We start from the raw sequence: 25045 nt of genomic DNA, 5'->3' as shown, positions 1-25045 counted from the left end.
TTGGAAAAAATTTGAAAGTTAATACAAATTGAGAAAACGACAAAAGAAAAATAATATTAGTATTTTGTCAGTGGCTATAGTGTGAGATACTTTTTATTAGAAAATATACATAAAAAAAGAAGAAAAAAACGTTAAAAAAAATTATCAAAATAAATGAAAAAATACTTTTAAAATTAAATAGCGTATAAGATTTGAAGTGACGCAAAAATAAAAATAAAAATTTTAAATCATATACCCTTGTAACAAGTCTTAATTAAATGTTTGATTAAATTTTCGATAATATGTTCATATAGTTTCTATAAGTAGGTACAGTTAATAATTGAATACAATATATATTAATATACTTACTACATCTACATGAAAATGATTGTTACGTTTTAAACTAAGTTTAGAGTGGCTCTTTTTGAGTTCACACCAATCATTATGAAGTTTAAATTTAAACATTGTTTTTAAAAAGGTAAAGGCTAAATCTATGTGTAGTTGAAAAATCAAAAAATCAGAATTTGAATAAATTCATTACTTAGGTATGATAAAATGAGAGTGAGACATGCTTTTTGAAGTTTTGAATCATTTAAGTCACCTATAGTGTCTTGAAAGTGGTAAAATGATGTTTAACAGTTGTGTTGGTGTACATGCAACTATTGGCAAATTTGCTGGTAGACTTTTATGGTTTTATTGTGGATGAATGATATCTTCCAACATTATTTTGATAGAAAAGTTAATTTCTATTGATCTGGTATGCTAAGCCAATGGTATATTTTCAATTTTGAAAACGTTGTCTTACACATTGATGTTGGATTTACTTGCACAACCACATAATCACATGCCATATAAGTTCAAATTATGAAAGCTACATAGGTATAAGAGCTGTTTGTGTACCAGATCTGTAGCATGGATTGTTTTCCAACTAGCCAGTACAACTTGCACATCAACCAATATTATAATATGGTAAATTTTATCCATAGATGGACATATTATGAGGAGGTTAGAATTATACTAAGTAAAGTAGTCCTCATCAAGTCAAATGTCTATTGTTCATATATATATAAATAATTAAAATAGTATATTTAGGAAATTATAATAATCTAAATACCATAATAATATGAGAGCCATTTTGTAAGTACAAAAAAAAAACCATACAATATACATTACCAATAGTCTCAATGTACATTTTGTGATTTGAAAAACAGTATTATTGGGCACAATAAGAATTAAATATTTCAAAAATATACGTTTTGAATAATACGATAAAGGCTTAAATTATTCATGTATAATATATATGTATAGGTTTTCTGAGTTTTAGTATTTATAATGTACATACAGAAATATTTTAATAAATATTATGTGGTTCAATAAGTGAAATTGTGTATGAAGATTCTAAAGTTATAACAACTATTATTTTGTAATTTTACAGTTTGAGATTATTGTTGTTATCTGTGTTTGTGTACAGTTATACAACATTTATAGAACAAATAATAATGTGAGTTCCGTTTTATTGTTATAACAATAGGTATACCTATACTTGGTTAGGTGAATGTTTTAATTTATTATTTAATTGCCATAAATATATCGTTAAAAGTTATAGTTTGTAATTTTGATAGCTTGGGTAATGCCTAAACAACTTCGTGAATGAAATAAAATTTTAAAACTCAAGACTTGGTGTATAACTATGCCAATAGAAAATGTACGGTTAACTTTTGTTGCGCCGGGGAAACGAGCGACTATATTTTAGGGGAGACCCGGAATGGGAGAGACCGCTGTTCCAGGCCCGGCACGTCACGACGTCAGCGTAGTCGGTTAGGTTAGGGTCGGTGTCGCCAATCGTAGCAGTGAGACCGACGAGAGAGAGAGAGAGAAATTAATAAATTGTATTTAATAATACATTGTAATTATTGAATTAGAAATTTTTAGAATTGGATACAAAAATGTTCAAGTGTTATATATGTTAACAAACCCAAATATAAACAATTTAAAGCATTTACAATATGTTCGGATATGTTTAAACACCAAAATAAGTAATCCAGACATCCAGTAGAATAAAAACCAAGTTCTTATCGAAATAATCTGTTGAATTTTTATTATAACGCCTTAAAAAAAGTATAGTCATTAAATTAAAATCGTAAGTTATCATCAAAAAACCTAAAAACCTACTTAGGTAAAAAAAAAAGTTTTTTCCGTAACGTCCGTGATCACCGAGAGATGAATTCGTTGAAAATAATGTACGGCATGGAAATTATAATATCTAGGTTTTTTACTATATTTATATCAATCTTAGTATGCGCGTAAAGTTGCGTTACCATATAGTATTTGGGTTTGTTTTTTTAATTTGGTAACAAACATAATATTAGGTATATTCTTAACACGATATGGGCTATATTATTATTATTTTTGAATAGAATTTTTAAAAAATAAATCATTGGTAATATTGTGACTGTAATACATGATAATAATAATATAAACCTATTAAATATAAAAATAATAAGCTTAATTATATTTATACATACGAGTATATAGCGAGTAAAATTAGTGAAATATCCAGAATTTTATGCCACAAATGATTTATTATTCGGTGAATTGAATGATGATAAACTATGAACTATCGAGTCGTTTATTGCAGTCCGGTGTGAGCTGTGTTGCTGTGACTTCTTCGCGAATTTTTTCAGTAAAATTAAATATAGGCGCGTGGAGCACCGAGAATAATTGAAAAAAAGTTAATATTAGGCTTCTCATAAGTTTTTCTACATTAAAAAAAGAAGTTTATTTGAATATTATTTCACGTTCATTTTGTATGAGCGTTTGAAGTTATAAAAAGCTAATTCTTATGACGTTTTTATCATTTGAGTGTTATGTTTAATATTATACAAACAGTGTCAGACATGGTCCTATGGTTGAATACTTTTGACTCAGGAGTAGTTTATGAGGGTTATCGACTTTTGAAGAAGTGAACTCTATTAGAGACACAACGAAAAAAAAAACACGAAAGATATATCGCACGTTCGTCGATCAAATTCCATTTGCTCGTTAGTACCTATGTTGGGACAAAATCAGAAATTGAGAAATGATATAAACTGGAATGACATAAAAGAAATTCAAATACGACGGAATAAAAGTTTCAAACATAATATGATATAATGAAATTCGTTTCAAGTGGTGAGCTGTTAACGGATTACTTACTGCGATTAGAGGAAGGGTCGTAAATTGTTCCGAAATGACACAACAATTTCGACATCGACTTCTTTGGAGGTGAATGGCTGTATTACCTATAACACGGAAGAATCTTGCATTTAGTAAACTAGATAAGATAAAACTAATACGAGTCCGACGTATCTTTACACGAGAACATTATAATAGTATATTAGACGCAGTTAATTATAAGTTTTATTCGTGCGTTGCAGCTGCAATCATGCAGTTGACATATTTTTTGGTCTACGTATTGTGTATCCATGCCCTGGTGCAGCAGTTGAGCGGACACGATGGAAATACGAGTCTGGCGGAAACCACGAACGCTGTGTTCCGGCTGCCTGGAACTACGGTTCCGGATTATTACGACTTACGGTTCGAGTTACAGAACTTCACCGGTACCGATAACTTAACGTTCAGAGGCCAAGTGAATATAGATATTACTGTCGTTTCGACCACCGAAGTCGTGACAGTGAATCTCAAGGACCTGAACGTGACCGCCGTGACGGTGGCAGATATAACAAACGTCTCGAGGCCTTTGGATTTAAAAATAAGCCATTGGTTGTACCTGACGAATGACGAACAGTTTGAAATCCATCTTATTAGGTCCGTCCCTATAGGTAAGTGTCTGCGGTTGTCGATAACTTACGCCGGCAATGTAAGAACTGACATGACCGGTTTGTATTTGGATTCGTACGAGGAGCGAGGCGCGACCAAGTAAGTACAGCATTGTTATTATAATTATTGTTATGACGATTTGCACGGTGAATTATACCTACGCGATATTCTGATGGTCCCATAACGAAACGCAACAGGTGGTTAGCTGTGACGCAATTCCAGCCGACTTATGCGAGAAGAGCGTTCCCGTGTTACGATGAACCCGCGTACAAAGCAAAATTCAACATATCGGTGGTCAAACAAAAGCATCATATTGCTCTGTCCAACATGCCAATCCAATATATTCAACAGGGGTAAGCGTGATCATATTATTTTTTTTATATACTTTTTGAATCAAACTTGAAATATTGAGTGTATTTTAAAATCGTTTTAATTAATGTAAATTGTTATGGAAGTTTACGAAATGAAATTATTTGGCAAGGGGTGGCATGGACGTAATTGCGTAATATATGTACAACGTATGACTTCATATTAATGTTCCTCTTAATTTCTAATTCAATTCGTTATTATTAATAGTGTTTATAGAGTAATTAACATTATTCGCGTGCTTTCATTTCTGCGTTATTTTTATAATTTTATTTCAAATCTAACCAAAAGGTATAAAATAATATTTAAATCGTTAAAATATACAGCTCGTTTTAAAGTTTAAAATTTTAAAATACATAAAATATACCGTATAGAACGTAAAGGAGAAGCATAATATTATTGTTTTATTGAAGTTTTATAAAAGATTAATTTACTCTAAATTTATAACAATCATTTTGCATTTGAAATTCGATAAATAAATTAAGATATTTAAATGTTGAGTCATCGAAGTGTAATCTTAAAATATTTTTTTATTTTTTTTTTAATCAAAGGTTAGGTAATATATCATTAAATTAAAAAAAATGTAGGTAGGTACTTACTTCGTGCCGAATTTAAAAGTAATGCCGTTCTTTTGGAAATCGTCTTGCAACGAAGTATTATAACAATAAAATATTAAATAACCCTATTATAAACAAAAATTACGTCTATACAAAATACAAAATATATTATCTAGGTAGTATAAAATTGACTTATACCCTTTTTCACAAACTTTTTTTAACACTTTTTAACTTATGCCTTATCACACAATATGCAATTTACACAATATTTAAAACAGGTGGACTATTTGCAGTGCCACCATTAGATCCGGCGTGAAATTTCCTACAAAATTGATGCATAACGTCAAAATGACAAAAAAATGACTTATACCCTTTTCACCGAATGCCGTCCAATTATATTAAGTGGATATGTATAGAAATTTTACATTAATACTGAATTTGGGTGACAAGGATTATTAATTTTTAACACAGTTATATATTTTATGTATGGACGAATAATATATATTAATATGTATGCATATTTACATGTATAATTCTGGTGTTAAGAGATTTATAATAGAATCGTATAAATGAATCTTTAAAATAGATTGATTGAGAGAATGTATTTCACTTTTTTACTTAAATCAATACACATTTGATTAGTATTATTATTTATATTTAATAACGTACGACGAATAAATAATGAGTCATTTAGAGTTTATTCCCCTTATAAACTATTCATCGTTAATGATTCATCTTATTCAAACTATTCTTAATCAGTTTATGTTGGTTTCATAGTTTTTATTTCATTCAGTGATTGCAAGGCTTGAGTAATTTGTTTTTTTTTTAATTTAAAAACAATATGATGTGATTGAGTAATTACTATAAATAATATTCAGTAGTTCTGCAAAATATTGTGAGTTGTTTACTTGGACAATTTTCTTTCCATTTTTATTATTCTCATAAACAGTACTATTTTAACGCTGTAGATATTTAAAAAAAAAATGCGGAAGTCAATCATGTATCAGAGTGATGCCTAGTATGTTTCGTGTAAAATTTGTCAGTAAGTAGGTCACTATTAAAATGGTTGGAGTAAATACAATTGAATTCAAGACAAATCACTATTATAATGTTTTACAGTACGCTGAAACATATTTTGAGCAAAAACGGTTAGTTAGCCTTATTTTTGATATTACTATCATAGTGAACAGTAATTTAGGTACTAACCAATACTAATACTTAGAATTGAACTAGATTGTGCCAAAATATATTTTAAGTATAATTTTTTATTGCTATTAACTTATAAGTAAATTTTGACGGACCATAGAAAGATGTGAGTACCTATATATAGTATCTAGCTATGTATAAACCTAATTTAAATACCTATTTTGAATAAATAACAAAATAAGAATTAAAACGTCATGAAAAAAAAGGATTAAAATCGATGCATTCATATGGTTTGAATGAAGATTATTGAAAATGTATGTGAACTAAGGTTAGAAGAAACCTTGTATTTGAAAAATACAAGGCTCTAAAATAAATAATTATTAAATGTATACATTTTTATAACAACAAAATTATTTGAAAATATTCGTCATTTTAAAAATATATGTCAAAATTTGTAATTCAAACATACATAAAAATAATTTTGACTGGGTTTTTGAATTTTTTTTTTGTTTTTGTAAGAGTAGCTTATGATAAATTTATTTTAAATTTTCAAGCTTGTGACATAATTTTTTTTTAAGTAATTAAAATTGTTTTTTTTGTTAATTATAGCAAAAAATCAAATTCGATTTTGTTGAACATTGTGGAAATATCATGATTAGTTTCAAAAGTACTGGAGACTTGCACCCCCGATATAATAATTCTTTTCAATTCGCTACCACAAATCTTTCTCAAAATTAATGACTAAAAATATTTTTTAACTTTCTAAAACATAATTTCAGGTTCTAAATATATATATATAAAATAAATAAACTAAATTAAAACCTCAATCATTGTAAAACCAATACATTCATTGCTCTACTTAGAGTTTAAATGATGATGTGAAAACATCACTCGATTTAATTATAACTGCTTATCATGGTCATATTGTTGTTGATAACCATTTATATTTAAAATTAAATAAAAAGATTGATCTTATATTGTGAATACTATTATAATTCATTTAAAAAGTAAACAGCAGTCTCGTTAATCGACAAGATAAAGGTACTTGTAAATTTTTTTTATTACTTACGCTTGAGTACCTGACATTTTAGGCAATTAATGTGTACTATATTATGATCAAAGTGTGCTTAAGGTGACATATTAATCGAATATCGAACAGTTTATAACACTATTATATAACAAATAGTTAGTAAAAAGTGTCATATAATACATAAATAATGTGTTTTAAACAAATTTATTATTTTTTGTATTATACAAATAAAACGTCAGGAATAAAATAGGTCTAACAAAATACATAAGATATTTACAATTAGACAACATAACAATATACCATGTATATTGTATTTCTATAGAGCATAGCATATAACTAGTGTTGTAAATTAATATACTAGTTATACTTAATGATGATCATTCAATTAGTAATGTTTAAAATATTCGTATTATAAAATCTAATACGTATATTTATAAACGCTTTAAGCGTTACGCTTAATATTGACTTAAGATAACTACTTGATATTTTCATGATATTTCATAAAAAATAAAAATTGTTCAGATTCACCATGAATCAATAATGTATATTGATGTGCCAGCGGTGTTTCATAAATTAAACACACTAAACTATACTAAGTGGTGGTTAAAAATGCTATATTATTTAAAATCTAATCTAATATATAAATAATATGAAATTAAGAAATTCAAAATGTCTTAAAAACTGATATAACTAATGTATCTCTTAAACTACAAAAGGGAACTTCGAAGTTCAATACTGTATTGTATTTCAATCATTTTGAATTTAATTTAAATAATTATTAGCGTCCATAAAAAAGAATAGCATAAAATAATTATAATAATTATAATAAAATAACATTTTCAAACTAATATAAAAAGAACCATTTAATATGGTAATTACTAATTAAATACATTACTAAAAATAATAATCAGCACTAATTCAATAAAACGAAAATATTATGATCTACGATTTACCATGTAATTTCTAACTTAAAATTAGCATGGCTGTAAATTGTCCAATTAAAACATGAAATTTCAATTATATTATGTCATTGAACAATTATTAATAATAAAATCTCAAATATAGTTTGAATCAATCGGAAACGGTTTACTTCATACAAACACCTAGGATGTCGAGTTACTTAGTTGCTATTTACGTGGGTGAATTTGTACCAAGCAGAATATATGATAAGTACAATTCATCAGCGATAACGGTTTACACATATCAAGAATTATCCAATCAAACCCAGTACGTAATTAACGAAGCTCCAAAACATTTACGTGTACTGGAAGAGTACACAGGCTTGTCATATTTGCTGCCTAAAATGGACTTATTGGCCGTACCAGATTTGAGTTTTGGGGCGATGGAAAATTGGGGAATCAATGTTTATCAGTAAGACATGACGGATGAGTAAATTTGACGATCAATATTATTGTTTTCCGGGTGTTTTAATTTTTGCAGGGAAACCTATCTGCTGCTATCGGATGATTCGAAAGCGAGAATGAAAATGCGTGCGTCTATAATTGTACAACATGAATTCACTCATCAATGGTTCGGGAATCTGGTCACCTGTAAGTGGTGGGATTATTTATGGTTGAACGAGGGTTTTGCGCAGTACTTTCAATATTTTGCCACCGAAATGGTATAAAATACAAAATACATACTATCATAATGTCTATATTATATTTTTTATTTAAACATTCGTTTGCCCTTGTCGGAAAAGGTGAGACCCAACTGGCCAATGGAAGAACTGTTTGTGATCGAAGCGTTTCAGGGTGCATTGGCATATGACCAAAAGCCCAGACATCCAATAACTGCATCCGTGAGCACTCCTGAAGAGATTAAAAACGTATTTGATCCAATATCGTATAAAAAGGCAGCTTTGGTTTTGAGAATGTTGAATACGTTTGTGACCAAACATTTATTCAAAATGTCCCTACAACATTACTTGGACACTATGAGGTATATATTAAATATGTTTTCATACCAATATTAAGTGTTAAAAACATTTAAAAGTCTATATTATTCCTATTAAATATTGATTCGTATAAAATTAAGTTAGAAATGATTGTTGGATTTTATTTATAGTCAAAGTGTGGCAGAGCCTTCAGACCTATTTTCATCATTTGACTATGTGTTATACGAATATAATCATGGCATTGGGAATAAATTGACGGTAAACGAATTCATGTCCAATTGGACCTTACAGTCAGGATATCCGGTACTGAATATAATGAGAAACACAACTACAAATACATTTGTTGTGATTCAAGTAAAAAAAAAATACATGTATAATTCTAATATTAAATATAATTAATTTAATATTGAATATTACCTAATTACTAATAACTAATTAGTAATTTGATACTTATAATAATATATTATGATGATCATAAATTTAAATAAATTCAGCACAAAAAGTTATTTGAATTTAAATTTATTTATATCTTTAATATACAGAGCCAGTTTTATATCAATAAGACCGATGGAATCGTCAACGAAACAGCGGCATGGCACATTGGTCTTACGTTCACAACTGATGTGACTAAAAATTTTAGTGATGTAAAACCATCCGTTTGGACGAATAAAGAATCGGCGTCAACTGTTATAACGGCCCCCCGAAATTTGAGTTGGTACATTTTCAACTTACAATCCGTTGGTAAGTAATGGTTATGACGGCCGAAAAACAGCCGAAAAACCGAAAAATAATCGATCTCAAATAACCGTTCCGTCTGTCAAACAGGTTTGTACAGAGTGAACTACGACAGCGACAACTGGATGGCACTGATCAAGCAGCTGAACGATACACCCAACGATATCCACGTCCTCAACCGTGCCCAGCTGATAGACGATGCTTTTAATTTGGCGAGGTCGGGCCGATTGGACTATTCATTGCCATTGCATTTGTCCAAATACCTGAAGAACGAAAACAACACTACACCGTGGTATTCGGCAATGAACGGCTTTGCCTATTTATTAGAGCGCATGCCTCGCAGTGACAAGGGATACGCAAACCTCAAGGTTAGCATCGATATTTTGCGCAATGATGACAATACTTAATTTACAGTCATAGATTACATATTATGCATCTTTTTCTTTTTTTTTAATCAGTCTCATGTCAGCAACTTGGCGGGAACCATATATACTAAGCTTGAATCCCTCGTATCGAGTGGCAACACTGATTTTAAGGTGATGAGTGCTTGGGAAACTTTCTCGACGTGGGCCTGTAGGTTGGAAAATAAATACTGTACAATGAAAGCACAAGAATACTTTAATAAATGGCAAGCCGGAATGAAGTTAGTTACTTTCTACTATAGTACCCGGCTATGATCATCCAAATATAAAACTTAAATAATGGTATTGTACAGAATACCAGCTGATATCAAAGACGTGGCATTTTGCGTTGGAGTGAAGAACAGTAATGATTCATCGATCTTTAATAACATATTTGAATTGTACAAAAAATCAAAATCGACTTCAGAAAAAATGTCTTTTGAGTTGGCTCTTGGATGTTCTACTAACAGAACAGAATTAAATACGTATGTAATAAAATTATATACACTCAGTTTATATACTGCATACATTTATTTTTAAAATGTTAGAGCCTTTTTTTTTTTTTGAACCTTCTTCGCAAAATGTAATAGGACTGCTAATTTCGTTTCAGGTACATTAACCATATATTAGATAGTACGATTGAGAGAAGATACTTTAAATCTGTTATATCTGCCATATCAGCAACACCGTTAGGCCTTGATGTTTTATACGAATTCCTATCTACTAATCTGAATAGAATTTTGAATGAGATGCCTGACGGCGAAGGCATCGCAACCAGCATTTATTCAACTTTAGCCACCAAGATGACTAACGATAATGAAACTGAAAAAGTTAGTATTAGATCTATTTTTATAGTTCCTTACTCTTTCATCTACCTAATGTGCAAACAATGTTTGCATCGCATAATACATCTTATAATTATTATTTCATTTTTTTCACAGAAAACTATTTTAATCTTATAATTTTCCTTATAAAATCCTTATGTATATCATGTTCTATTTTTAGTAACAATTCCTGTCATATGCTATTTATTTGATTATTTTGTTCAAAATCTCAGTTATAAAAAATACATTAACTTGTTGACTTCACACATTATATAATGTATCAACATAAATTGATCGACTTCAGTTACCATGAATAATTATGTTAAAAATTATTTTAGCTAAGAAGTTTGAAAAACAATTCTACTGCCCCTGTCTCTGTGAGATCGTCATTTGAGAAATCGTATGAAAATGTCAATGATAACCTAGCGTGGTTCAATAAGTATGGAGATAGAATCAGCCAATGGGCGTTAGAAAATCAAGAACCTGATCCTCAAACTATACCAACCGAGAGCACATCGACTGAAATACCTACTAATCTAACGTCTATTACAACCTCAATCGGTACCACGGAATTTTCTACCACATCCCCCGTGCCAGTTACTAAATATGTAACGACAACCACATTAAAACCATCCAGCGCAACAGCGCCTGTGCATACAAGTTGTATCATGTTGCTTTGGTCCATTTTGATAGCTTTAAAGGCATATTTTTATATTTTGTGAAGAATAATCTCATGAAACCGAATGCTTTAGTCCATGGTAAGTGATAACCACCCTAGACGTGACTTATTCTGTTTTCTTTCAGGCATTCGTACACATTTATCATGTCAAAATGAAAAAGATAGGAAATCCGGTTTTATAATAATATTTATAAATAAGACTCTTAAATGTAAATACTTATATGAAATGTTTATAAATAAACGTATATTGTTATAGTTATTCTAAACTTTATATTAGTTTAATGAATAAAGAATATAATCTAAGATCAATTTAAAATTATAAGAGCGTTAGATAAAACATGTAGTAGTATATCAACATAATATAGTATAAGATAACATGCAATTAGTCCAAGCTAGAACCGAATTAATGGTTACCAGGTGAACCTTAGTACCTAGTACCTTCCTACCTATACCATAATCATCTCAAGGACTTACTCAAAATACAAAAGAAGCGTATGATGAGAAAGATGAGATAACTAATACTAATATTGATGCATGATATATGATAATATCATTAATAATAATTATTATTATTATTACTTTTTAGGTATTTTATTTAAGTTCCTATAAAGATGGTAAAAAAAAATAATAGAGAGGATAGTTTTAAATAAATCTCAGAAAAACAAGTAAACATCACTGTTACTGTTGCCGGGACAAAATTACATTAGTTTATACTTACTGTTATTACCGAAGTCCCGTCCTCACTGGGCATACTTCTAGGGATTACATCATTTTATATAGAACACTGTTGAAACTATAATAGACATACAGAGGTGTGACATTACATTTATCTACAGCGGTGAATAACATAGCTTTAACCCAAAATTTTTCTACGTTTACCTTAAACACTTTTATTTACATATTAGGTATCCTATAAAACATAATACACACTATATAATTACGTTTTATGGGATGTTTTATACTTCACGAGGAAATTTTGAAATAAATAAAATGTGTATGTGAAATTCTAATGTCAATATTGTATTAAGTATTTAAACCTTTAAAGTTAATAGTGCAAATCATACAAATTGTATTTATAAAAGTAACTAATTTTTTCATTTTGATCATGTTCTAGAATGTATATAATTGTTCAACGTATTGATGTGATATTGCATCTCTATAATCTATATAAGAATTGATCTCAACCTTTTTTGTACAAAGTAACTACATCAATAAAATATTCAATAACTAGTATTCTAAAAAAAAGTTGTTATTCGGTAAATATAATGATATTTGTACAGATTTGAAGTATAGTTTTTCAAATTTAGAAAAAATAATATTATTATTAATACCTATAAAGTATTTCAAATTCTATTAAACATACAATAACCATGATAATTATTAATTTATATAGATAAATAAAAAATGAATTGGTTATTTATTTGGAATTCTCTGTACCTTGGTATAAGATTATAGAACTAATTAATTCTTAATACCTTTCACAAAAATTGCAATATTGTCTTAGTTGAATAATTTGTTAATAATTTTAAAAATATTAATAATTAAAAGTATTATAATTATATTATTAATATTAACATCTCAAGATTTTATACGAAATTGAATTATTTGAAATGAGTATTAAGAAGTATTCAAAATGGATTATTGGCTATAGACATAATTTAATTTAATCTAACAATTCAATATTTAATAACAAAAGTAAATATATGAAAATACTCAGAATTAAAAATTACGCTGTTGAAAATAGAATAATTATTTTAATAAATAATAATTATCGAGGAGTTTGCATTCAGTCCTTGAGTTGAAGCTAAGTGCATGAAATTATGACATTTTTTAGAAAACACATAGGTATGTATTTAAAAATTATAATAATGAAATACCAGACTATTATTGTTGACTAATTTATAAATTTATTTCAATGTATATTAAATAAATAAATGTATACAAAATTATATAATAACATCAAACACAAAAATGAGTCCTAGTATCTGTAAAAAATGTTCATTGCTAACGTGCTATTAATTTGGAGTGCCAAATAAAATGATTTTGTAGAAATAAATTACATTGTATTTCATTGATTGAATTCATCTTAGGTCTTACTTTACCCTGTTTCAAAAAAGAACAATTACTGTTTGCGATTGGCGTGTTGAGCACCATGTGATCACTTTTTCATAGGAAAAGTTGGTAGGAGAATCTCAACACTGACGTAAATCGGCCAGCTAACTGATTATTCTCTTTTGAGACAAAGTATAAAAATCTTAGAAAAACAATCAAATCAGAAAAACTCAATAAACACGTAATGAATATGTTAAAAGCCGTTAGTGAGAACTTATTGCTTTTATAAAATAATCACTCGATCATAAAGCCACTTGACATGCTCAAGTGTATTTTTATTTCAACATAGAAGTGTATTTTGTTATCTTCACACACTGTACTTAAACAGTGAGTACTTTAGTATATCATTACATTTCATAATAATAGTTTTTATTAATATACAGTATACCTACTATGATTATTTATTACTGTATATTTACTCTAATTTAAAAATATTATTAGAATTTAAATATGGGTTAACAATATTTTTTAGTTATCAAATGATTTACATCTAGTTTAAGCTATTATTATATATAATGTATAGAGAACTTAGAAAAGTTATTCTATTTGTGTTGGTTAATTGTTGTAACAAGTTGTATTTATCTAACAGTAATGCTGTGAACGAAAAGGAATGTGTTTTTCTGCTGTGTTCGGATGTGTTCAAAACAATCTGCGTATACGAAATAATGTTTCGATTCAGAAAAGCCCTCCAAAATAGTGGGGGCGTTGATTGTAAATTTATCTGATATCGCAGTTTGAGTGCGCACACTGCAAACAGATAAGGCCTTAATTGCGATCCGGTTTGGAGTGTCAGCAGAAAATGGTAGTCTGTTTGACGGAATCGTCAGAGGCGTCAACAACAAAAATGTATTGTAAAACGATAACAAAAATCGTTGCACTCATTGCTGCACTCATCGCAGTTCATCCGATTGCCAGCTATGCAGAAAATCAACCAGCCAAAGCTGAATCGGACTCATCGTCGTCGCACCGGTTGCCGCGTGACACCCGGCCGTTAGCGTATGGCTTGCGGCTAGTGCCAAAGTATGACAAAGGCTCAGATTCATATACATTTGGTGGCCAGGTGGAGATCCTTATTTACATAAATTCCATCACACAAAATGTGACGTTGAACGCCAAGGATATGGAGATTAAGAGCGTGGCTATTACTGAGATGAAGACCCAAACAGACCAGACGGTGGACTCATACGAATTAGACAACGATGCTGAGATTCTTAATATCTATGCAGCGAACAATCTATTGACCGGCCGAAGGTACCAGGTGAAGATAGTTTTCCAGGGACTGCTGAGAACTGATATGACTGGTTTCTACAGGAGCATGTACAAGGAGAATGGTGTAACCAAGTAAGTCAAGAAAATGTTGATTTATAAGTGGCAATTTTTTAAATTTTTTTTTTTTTTGGGGGGGGGGGGGGTAATAGAGTTGAAAACTTAGGTTCAGATACAATATCACGCGTAGTTGTAAGAAATAAAATATAAAATGCTTAAATAATTTTTTCCTTGTAAACAATAGGACGAGGATCAAGTAACAGTTCAGAAACTGTAAAGTAATTATGCAATAATAATGTATGTGTCTATTTTTTAATTTTCACCCAATTGAAAATATAATAATCGATTATGTAAAAAAAACCACCAAGGGACAATACCAGAGTCTAATTACCTTTGAAAGAAAAACATTAAGAAAAATGTATGTCTTTCAATATAACAGAGAAACGTAACATTTTGAAAGGAGACATAATAATGAATTACAAGAAATATATGGAAGACCAAATGTTCTTTCAAATACGAGAAGCAAAAGGCTTGAATGGTTAGGACATTTATGGAGGACGGATGGCCGAATTATTAAACAAGCACTGGTGGTTGAAATGAGAGGTAAAAGACCTCTGGCAGGCCCAGAACGAAATGGAGGGACTCAGTCATGAAGGATCTAAGAATAATTCAAGAAAGGGTTCAGATAAACATGGCATACAAAAGAAAAGAATAGAATATGTTTGTGATGGCAGTGTTGGAACTCAAAGGTTCCTTAAGCTATTTATGATGATTATGTAAAGGAAAAAAGAGTTTAATAATAAATAATATTTACTGTTTTATTTAAATCTATTAAAAATTGATTTAATATTAATATATTTTACTCATAATAACATGACTTCTGAGACTTAAACTTAAACGATTAAATTTAGTTTTTTTACTTTCCCTTTGAACGACTGCGTGTATATTTCTATTTATTTTTTTTAATAATATTTGTGTGATGTAATATCATTTTAATGTTGCGTTTACAGATGGATGGCTTTGTCGCAATTCAAGTCCACGTTTGCTAGGAGAGCGTTCCCTTGTTACGACGAACCTGAGTATAAAACTCCGTTCAATATATCACTGGGCCGACAAGAATATCAGATGACGTTATCCAATATGCCTCTATACAACACGCAGAGACTGTGAGTCATCAAGTTTACTCAGAAATATACTATAACTGCCATCCTCTTAACAAAACGATTCAAAGAAATTTGATTTCTCATTTTTTCGTTTTAATGTTATTCACTTGTTTACTCATTTTGTAGGTACTTATAAAATTTGAATCTATATGATTACACATGTATTAACTACAATCATAAATAATAATTCCCTGTTTAACATTGTTACCATTTACAAAATATTGATCAACTTTATTTGTTTGACGGCATTTTATATTGGATGTTTGATCGCGTTAGGTCACACACTCACACGTAGAGTATTTAAAATTGGCATAAGAGTAATCATTCGGGTAACAAAAGTATTAAATATTCATAGCATAACGTCAACCGTTATAATGTGTATACATTAAAATAACACTGGTTTTCTTTTTGATTAGCTCGAAAAAATTTAAATTAAGTTTATACATAAAGAGAGAAAAATTTCTGCTGAAAATTATAACTATGGGGCGTTAACGATCTATATAATTTAATTCTCTTAGCGAATATTATGGCTGGTGGGCAGATCATTATGAAACGTCACCACCGATACCAACGTATTTAGTTGGAGTATTTGTCGGTAATTTGAAAAAATCAGATGCAATAGAAGGGAGTGAGGTCGATGTTTACACATATAATGATTACTTGAATCAAGTGCTGTATGTTACGGAAGAAACGCCAAAGTTGTTCGAAACCATGTCGAACTACACAGCTAGTTCAAACGAATTGAAAAAAATGGATTTCATGTCGATACCTGATTTTGACGGTGATGGAATGGAAAACTGGGGAATAAATATTTATCGGTATGTAAACCAGTTATCAAAATTTGGTTTTATATTATAGATTTATTGGTTTTTGTGCTTGTGTGTGTATTTTCATCATTGCCCGCACAGAGAAAGGTACATGTTGTTTGACGACGATGCAAAAATGAAATTCAAAGAGCAGTCACAAATGTTGATCCAAAACCTTAACGCCCATCAGTGGTTTGGAAATATGGTGACCAGTGCGTGGTGGAATTATCTATGGTTGAACGATGGATTCGCACGGTATTTTCAATATTTCGCATTGGAAATGGTGAGTTAAGCGTTAATGGTTCTCAAAACTGTTTGCGTTCGTGGTCTTAATTTATTGGATCGTATTTTAGGTGAATCAGGATTGGCGGTTGGAAGAACTATTCGTCATAGAGCAACACCAGATTGCCATGGATTTTGACCAGACTCCGAAACACCCGATGACTACTTCTGTAGAAACTTCTGATGACATCCAAAACATATTTAAAGAAGTGGTTTGCAACAAAGCTGCGGCAGTTTTAAGAATGTTAAGAAGCATAGTAACTGAGAGCAATTTTCAAGAACCCTTAAAGTTGTATTTGAATAACTTTAAGTACGTCATATTTTATGACTAGTTCAGTGATTAAGCTATTTAACACATTTGTATTACAATTCCTCAAATTGTTTCATTTAGATACGGTGCAGTAACACCAAGTGATTTGTGGGCGGTTTTTGAAAACTATTACTTTGATACTGGATATAAGTTATCAGACAATGTGCCGTTCACCAATTTTATACAATCTTGGACCGATCAGTCAGGTTATCCAGTGGTAAACGTCACTAGAAATAAAAATACGTACATAATTACTCAGGTAAATATTAGACTCAATCAAGCACACTATGGGATATTATTATAATATATCAAAAATAATTGATATATAATTTTAATTTTTTTTAGACACATTTTTCGGTTTGGCCTTCCAACGATGATACTACCCGCTGGTATATTGGTCTTACCTACACTAATGATTTGGCGAGAAATTTTGACGACGTAAGACCAGTTAGATGGCTAAAACCTTACACGTCAGTATTGTACTTGCATGATTCAAGTCTTTGTACATGGGTGATTTTCAATTTGCAAAGCACTGGTATTTTTTTCTTAAAATATTTATTTGAGTTTTTATTCATGGAATTTTTTTATCGGCAGGATTCTATAGGGTGAACTACGACCTCAATAATTGGCAGCAACTTATAAAACAGTTGAATGAATCAAAATATACAGATATACATGTTCTGAATCGAGCACAGCTGATCGATGACTCGTTCAATCTTGCAAGAGCAGGAATGTTGAATTATTCGTTAGCTCTGAACCTGTCGACCTATCTCATGAAAGAAGACGATAACATACCGTGGTACACAGCTATCAACTGTTTGTCATATGTGGTCGAAAGAATGCGTCGTAGTTCTGAGGGTTACGATTACATAAAGGTATTTAATGACATTAATATGATTTCCTTTCTTATGTGCGTATTATTAAATCTTTGTAGGTGTCTCATCATAAACAGGCATTACCAATGTAATTTTGTTTTTTTATTTAAAGAGATTTTGACATACCTACTCTAACGATAAAAATATGAAACATATTTTATTAATAAAAATCATCATAAATTATTATTTTTACCAATTAAATTAAATATATTATATTGTTATATAGCGCTATTTGAAAATAATGACGTATTTAATTTTCAATAATATACTCGTATTATGTTTAATCAAAATAATACATGTCGTATTGCACTGGGCTCCAGCGTGATCAAAGTTCGGATTTTGTAGGTATTTTTTATTTTTATTTTTCGAATACAAAGCTAATATATATAACATATCTGCTATAAATTAGTAGTTCATGAGAATACAAGGAATAAAATACAAGGTATTTTATTTAGCTCTGTATTGTTCTTAAACATTTTTGTTTCACAAAATTTGTTTTATATCAACGTAGATTTAAAATATTCAAAAGGTATATAGAATAATATTAATGTGTATATTATATTAGGTATGCTAAGATGGCTCAGTCGATTTTAACTCTTAATATTTTGTAGTTTATTTCTTTTAATATTTTTGCATGTTATATGTATTCTGTGTCTTATGTTATCTTATTGTTATTGATTAACACTGTGACCGATAATAGACATACAGTATGGTATATTAACACCAAAAAATTAAAAACAAATTATACGTTTTAAAATTGTATTTTAGGTTTTTAAAAATAATTTGTAGTGCTTGTTTTAAAATTATTCTTTTTTTTATGTGAAAATGTTTAAAACTTTTTGTTATGTATTAAGTGTTAGGATGTATAATCCTAACTGATTAAAACCAATAAAATCAAACAACCACAACATTTCATTCTTACACAGTAATAAAGTGCTAATCCACACTGTTATTAATATACTATCTTATTAATTAGTATTACCAACATTGGTAATCTATGAGTAATATGTTACCAAACGTATGTTTGCAATTTATAGTCTTACGTTCAGAAATTGGCAGAATGTATTTACAAAAAAACTGAACTTTTAGTAGTCCAATATTACACTGACGACCACACGACCATAACGAGCTGGAATAAATTTTCTGTATGGGCTTGTTACTTGGACGGTGAATATTGCACGAAAAACGCAATAATAAATTTCAATAAATGGACGAATAGAGAAAGGTAACATTCAAAGCCTGACCAATAACGTATGAAAATATTATGGTTGATAGTTTATAGCATTATTTTTATGTTACTTCTCATTTTTGTTTATCAGGATATCACCCGACATTAAAGATGCTACCTTGTGTACAGGAATTAAAGTTAGTAACAACACTGATACGTGGCAATATATGCTCAAAGTATACACGACCACTAAATCAGCTTCTGAAAAAAACTCAGCTCAAGCAGCATTGACTTGTTCACAAGACACAACAATATTATATCGGTAAGTATGTGAACTAAATTTTTATTTGACGATGCTTAAGAAAATATATTTACTCATCGTAAAAAACTAACGTTTTCAAATATGCGCAACATTATTTCACATGTAAACATAATATTTTAAAAATACGGTTTTTAAATATTTTGTTGAAATTATATTATTTATTAAAAATTACTTTCAAGAAGTAATCAGAATAGACACTTTTGTTTGAAATATATTTTTAAAACCAATTTTATAAGTATTAATATTTTTTTAGTTTTTTTATTATCTTCGTTATGTATACGGTATACCTACCAATTTAGTTTATTCTAAACAAAAGCAATAATTTAATTTATTATTTATTTTATTTTAGATTTTTGGAATTTTTATTTGACTATGATAATGATGGTCCAGTACGTTTACAAGATTTCAAGGACATATGTGATGCGATGTCTTTGACACCTCAAGGGATCGAAGCATTAACGAACTTCTTAATGAACAACCTAGAACGTATGCTAAGGCAAATACCTACCGGAGAGAGTATTGTTACTTACATGTATAGGATTTTAGCTTCAAAAGTAGCTCTTGATGAAGAAATAGCTAAGGTGAGGGACAAAATTAATAGTTAATCCTGAATAATTATCAACAAATATTAAATTGTATAAATATGTTTATTTTGAGAAGGCAAATGATTCAGAATTAATATAAATTCTCTTACAATTTTGGATACTATTCGTATGTATTGTTGTTAAACGTCAGCATGTCAAAAATGTGATTTGAAATTAATTTCTACAATGGAAAATGTCATAATCGTATATACGTTAAGGTCTTAGGGAAGTCCAGATTTTAATGCTAATCATTATTTTAATCATTATACTTTTTCTTTAACTATGCCTAAGAAAACCATTTTTAAACACATATAATATTTTAATACCTAGTTGACACATCATATTACAATTTATTATGATAAATATTTTATTAAATAAATGGAATATTCAAATCGAACAATCATTATTAATATTATATTATTATATTGTAATAATTATGTTATTGATCATGTATTTTAGAAATTTTGGTATATAAATCGATATAGGTTTTTTAACACATGTAATATTATAACAACAATTTAATTAATTATAAAAAGTAAACATAAAAATACATGTAAAAAACTAATAGGTAGTTTATAAAATATTGTGTAAAAACTTTAATTATACTATACCAAATTACAAAATAATAATAATACTATTTCTTACTAAGGGTTATTATGGCCTTAATATAGCCTTATGAATATGATACTTGTTATAAGGGTTAAAAGTTGGCCAAATCATAACCAAGGCACCCCCTATGAAAAACGTTCGTATATCGGGAAGGTCAAAAGCACAAACGTCGAGAATTTCGGCACAAATCAGCACAAACGATGCACAAATTAATGACACCATTAAAATTTTTAAATATGAAAATAGGGGTGCAACCATTTTCCTAGCACCCCCTATAAAAAACTTTGTATCTAGGTAAGTTCAAAAGCACAAACGTCGGGAATTTCGGCACAAATCAGCATAAACGATGCACAAAAAAAGGCTCTTGGTTTCATTTAAAAATTCCAATGTGGGGGTGCAATCATTTCCCCAGCACCCCCTATAAAAAACGTTCGTATCTCAGTAAGTTCAAAAGCATAAATGTTGAGATTTTCAGCACAAATCAGCACAAATGAAGCACAAAAAAAGGCTCTTAGTTTTGTTTCAAAATTCCAAAGTGGGGGTGCCAAGAAATGGACCTCCAGATTGACATATGTCTGTAAAAGCTATACAATAATAATAATAATAATAATAATAATACGAGTATGACAGTTAATAGTTTAATACTATTATTTATTTAATAAACGTATTTTTCAGTTGATAAAGTTGAAGAATGCACCTGGATTGCCACCAAAAATTAAAGCTTCATTCGACGAATCGTATGTGCAAGTAGAACAAAATCTCTTGTGGTATAAATATTACCACACCACAATTAACCAATGGACAGGGGCACCGATAGAACTTATTACTACTGAATCGGATACGACTGTCACATCGGATACAACTGTGACGTCGGACACGACTGTGACGTCGGACACGACTGTGACGTCGGACACGACTGTGACGTCGAACACGACTGTGTCGTCGAACACGACCGAGAAGTCACCGGAAACAACTATGTCGTCAATTGGTACAACTGGGCCTATGCAACCAATGTCGACATATCCACAATTCGATTTCGACAACCCAACACTAGGTCCAGTTATAATATCCAAGTGTCCCAATAAATCTGGTCAGTCGTCATGTCGTAGTAGTTTGTTTTTCGTCATCATCGTTGTTACCTTGGTGACAACTAGGATCTTATTGTATGTATAGTAAGAAAATAATGGCATCCACTGATATTCTTGGATAATAAATTTAAATATATATTTATATATCACATTTGTATCCATGAATTTATTATAAGTATTGTCATTAAATTATTATTGAATTTTTATTGTTCTTAAGACTGTGCTTTTGTTTCAAATGTGTTATAATAAAAGATTGTACCTAATATGTTCTATATCCAATTGTTCAAATTGTTCAAAATAACATTACTTTATCATGCTTATATATGCATTGTGAATAACTGTTAAGTTAACTTATAAATATTAAATTCTGAAACCAGTTATACCCCAATACAAAATATGTGCTTAATTATAATTGTTAATTATTTATGTTAATTTCAACCTGTGTTTTTTAAAATTAAAATTATAATTACAATTATATATTAGCTTTAATCGTATTTAATAAACAAATAATTTATTTTACTATAGATAATCTTGGTAATTCCTTATAGTCAGTAATCAAACTTCATAATTCCATTAATACTTTCAACTTTATATGATTTTGTTGGTTAAGTAATTTATTACTCATTTATATGAGCAAATCAAGTGGTGTTATTATTATATGGAGATTTAGAATAAGATAACAATGATAGTACATTTTATGGATTATTCGTCATACGCATAAGTACAACGATAATATTGTATTTATTGAAAACAATTTTATATCACTGGTTTTTGCTCTGAAAATATGACACCGATTGATTGTATTCAAACGATTTTTTAATCATCCGTAATACCTTCTGATTTACGAATAAATAGTGTACACTGTATAGCTGCTACCTACACAGAAAGAAAAATTATAGGTACCTATTAATATTTAATTATGCGGTTTTTAAAAACACATTCAAAATAAATATAAGATTAGATAATAAAAAAATGTAAATCAATACATTCATTAGAATATTAAAGATACTTAAATGGTTTCCATTAAAAAAAAAAAGTGAAACATTTTAATCAAATGCTTACCAACTGATAAACTAGATGCATACGCTAAAAAACTAATGAGCAATTCCGTCAAAATATTTTATTAAATAATCACAGATTCGCTTATTAGGTATCTCACTCTTGTATACTTAGATTTATTTTAGATATAGTTTAATTTTTATAACCATGTGATGCATATTATTATTTGATTATTGTATTAATTAAAAGTAGGTAAGGCTAAGTTGAAAATAAAATTATATCCAACTTAATTAGATAAACAAGTATAAAATCATAATGGAAAATAGGTAAGTTGTTATTATATGATGAATAATATTAATCAAAAGTAATGGATATACAACAATTGAAATATCAGTTAGGTACTTAGTAAAAAATAAATAAATTTGATGTGAAAATGATAAAAAAATTACTTTAAATAAAATTTACCTTTAAAATAAATGTTTATGGAATATTTTAACAATGACATTATAATATCGTTTGATATAAAATTATCTGTTGTCACTTATCACTATGTATAGTGTATACTATTAAAAGGACGAGACCAGATTTCCGTTTGTTATTATCATAGGGTGCTGTCTGCTGTCCGTATTTATATAAGTGTGAATTTACCTATTATCAAAATTGCAGGTAAGAACATTATCTATGTTCTTTTGTTCTGTTTTTACAATATTTTAATTTTTAGTTGAATAATGACTATGTAAAATTTTACACATGTGGGGCCGGGGCAACGTCGTCTTAGCAATTTGCAATACGTCGAAAAATATTTTTAGAATAATTAAATTGTTATGTATTTGCGAAAATGCATTAAACTGTTGCAATACTAAAATTGTAAGTTAAAATAAACTTTTAATTAGAAATCATAATATAATATTATGAAACAAATACAAATTATAGGTGTATTATTGAACGATTATATAGTCCAAAAAAGTCATAGGTACCTATTCAAAACTTGTTTTAAAAATCCATATATAAGATTCAATACCTGCGATAGAATTATAAAAATAATATAATAATTTATCAGTGGTTAGTGGTATTTACTAATTACCATTAATATTGTATGCGTATATGATACGTACATGTTCTACCGGCAAGTACGACACATTTTGAAGGTCATCAAAGGAATTGATGATATTTATGTTTTTTTTTTGTTTTAGTTAGACTGAGTACTAGCATAATAAAACACCGTTTAAAATATAATAATTTTTCTTCTTAAAATTAAAAACTTTATAAATGTTAATATTTCATGGTACCTATACATGGTGCTAAAGGTCAGGTTATCGTATAGCACTTTTAAAATTGTGTGTGATTTGCAAATCATCATTACAGGTGAGGCATAATATGTTATGATTTGTTATTCAGAAAATGATGTTTTTTGGATACCTATCTATTTCTAAGAAACACAAATAATTTGGCAACGCAAACAATTTAATGGGTGTATTTAAATATGATCGTAGAAGAAAAGATAATATTGCATTGATTTAGAATTTTTTTTTTTACGTTAGTACTTAGTACTATTATCAGCATTTAACGACTGGTCGCACAATAAAGTATAACATTTAACAAGTAACAACCACTGAACTATGAGAACTGATCGAGCTCTATGATACATTAATAATATTATTATATATCATAATAAGTAACATACTAGGTAATATATTTAACTCTAATATCTATAACAGTAAATTGACTTATTATTATTAGTATTATGTATAAAAAGATAAAGAAGTTATCAGTGGTTTTTAATAATATTGGTTATTTTCAATGTGTTTGCTTAAGAACGAGTATATATTAGTACATATTATTATTTTAATATTCAATCAAACAATTTAAACATGATTGTGTAAAATGTGTAAAAGTAACTATAATATAATAGGTATATAATACCTATTGTGGTTGATTTTGATCCTAATAATATAGTATTTTATCAAAACTACCTACACTTAATGCGTTATACGACATTATTCGGTCAGATAGATAGATAGTGAAACG

At 29.0% G+C, this 25045-nt stretch overlaps 2 protein-coding genes across 2 annotated transcripts; both read left to right on the top strand.

Moving 5' to 3' along the window:
* The first annotated feature begins 3354 nt into the window (after nucleotides 1-3354).
* On the top strand, nucleotides 3355-11692 carry LOC107173025 (aminopeptidase N-like). Its single transcript, XM_089219336.1, has 12 exons — nucleotides 3355-3897; nucleotides 3996-4151; nucleotides 7963-8268; nucleotides 8338-8518; nucleotides 8600-8838; nucleotides 8965-9148; nucleotides 9337-9535; nucleotides 9620-9897; nucleotides 9988-10172; nucleotides 10245-10415; nucleotides 10541-10760; nucleotides 11093-11692. Exons 1-12 carry the CDS (start codon nucleotides 3404-3406, stop codon nucleotides 11474-11476), a joined length of 2997 nt encoding a protein of 998 aa, XP_089075462.1. The 5' UTR covers nucleotides 3355-3403; the 3' UTR covers nucleotides 11477-11692.
* Nucleotides 11693-14236: 2544 nt separating this feature from the next.
* On the top strand, nucleotides 14237-22224 carry LOC107173054 (aminopeptidase N-like). Its single transcript, XM_015523412.2, has 12 exons — nucleotides 14237-14886; nucleotides 15822-15977; nucleotides 16493-16792; nucleotides 16883-17063; nucleotides 17134-17372; nucleotides 17454-17631; nucleotides 17718-17907; nucleotides 17967-18247; nucleotides 19285-19472; nucleotides 19567-19737; nucleotides 20087-20318; nucleotides 21606-22224. The coding sequence occupies exons 1-12, from the start codon at nucleotides 14345-14347 to the stop codon at nucleotides 22101-22103; spliced, it is 3156 nt and encodes a 1051-aa protein (XP_015378898.2). The 5' UTR covers nucleotides 14237-14344; the 3' UTR covers nucleotides 22104-22224.
* The last annotated feature ends 2821 nt before the right edge of the window (nucleotides 22225-25045 follow it).

Source organism: Diuraphis noxia, unplaced genomic scaffold (assembly GCF_037042655.1).
Source record: "Diuraphis noxia isolate RWA-SAM2 unplaced genomic scaffold, SU_Dnox_SAM2 contig0002, whole genome shotgun sequence".
NCBI lineage: Eukaryota > Metazoa > Arthropoda > Insecta > Hemiptera > Aphididae > Diuraphis > Diuraphis noxia.
Note: the sequence above shows the minus strand (reverse complement) of the source record. Positions and strands in the feature narration are given on the sequence as shown.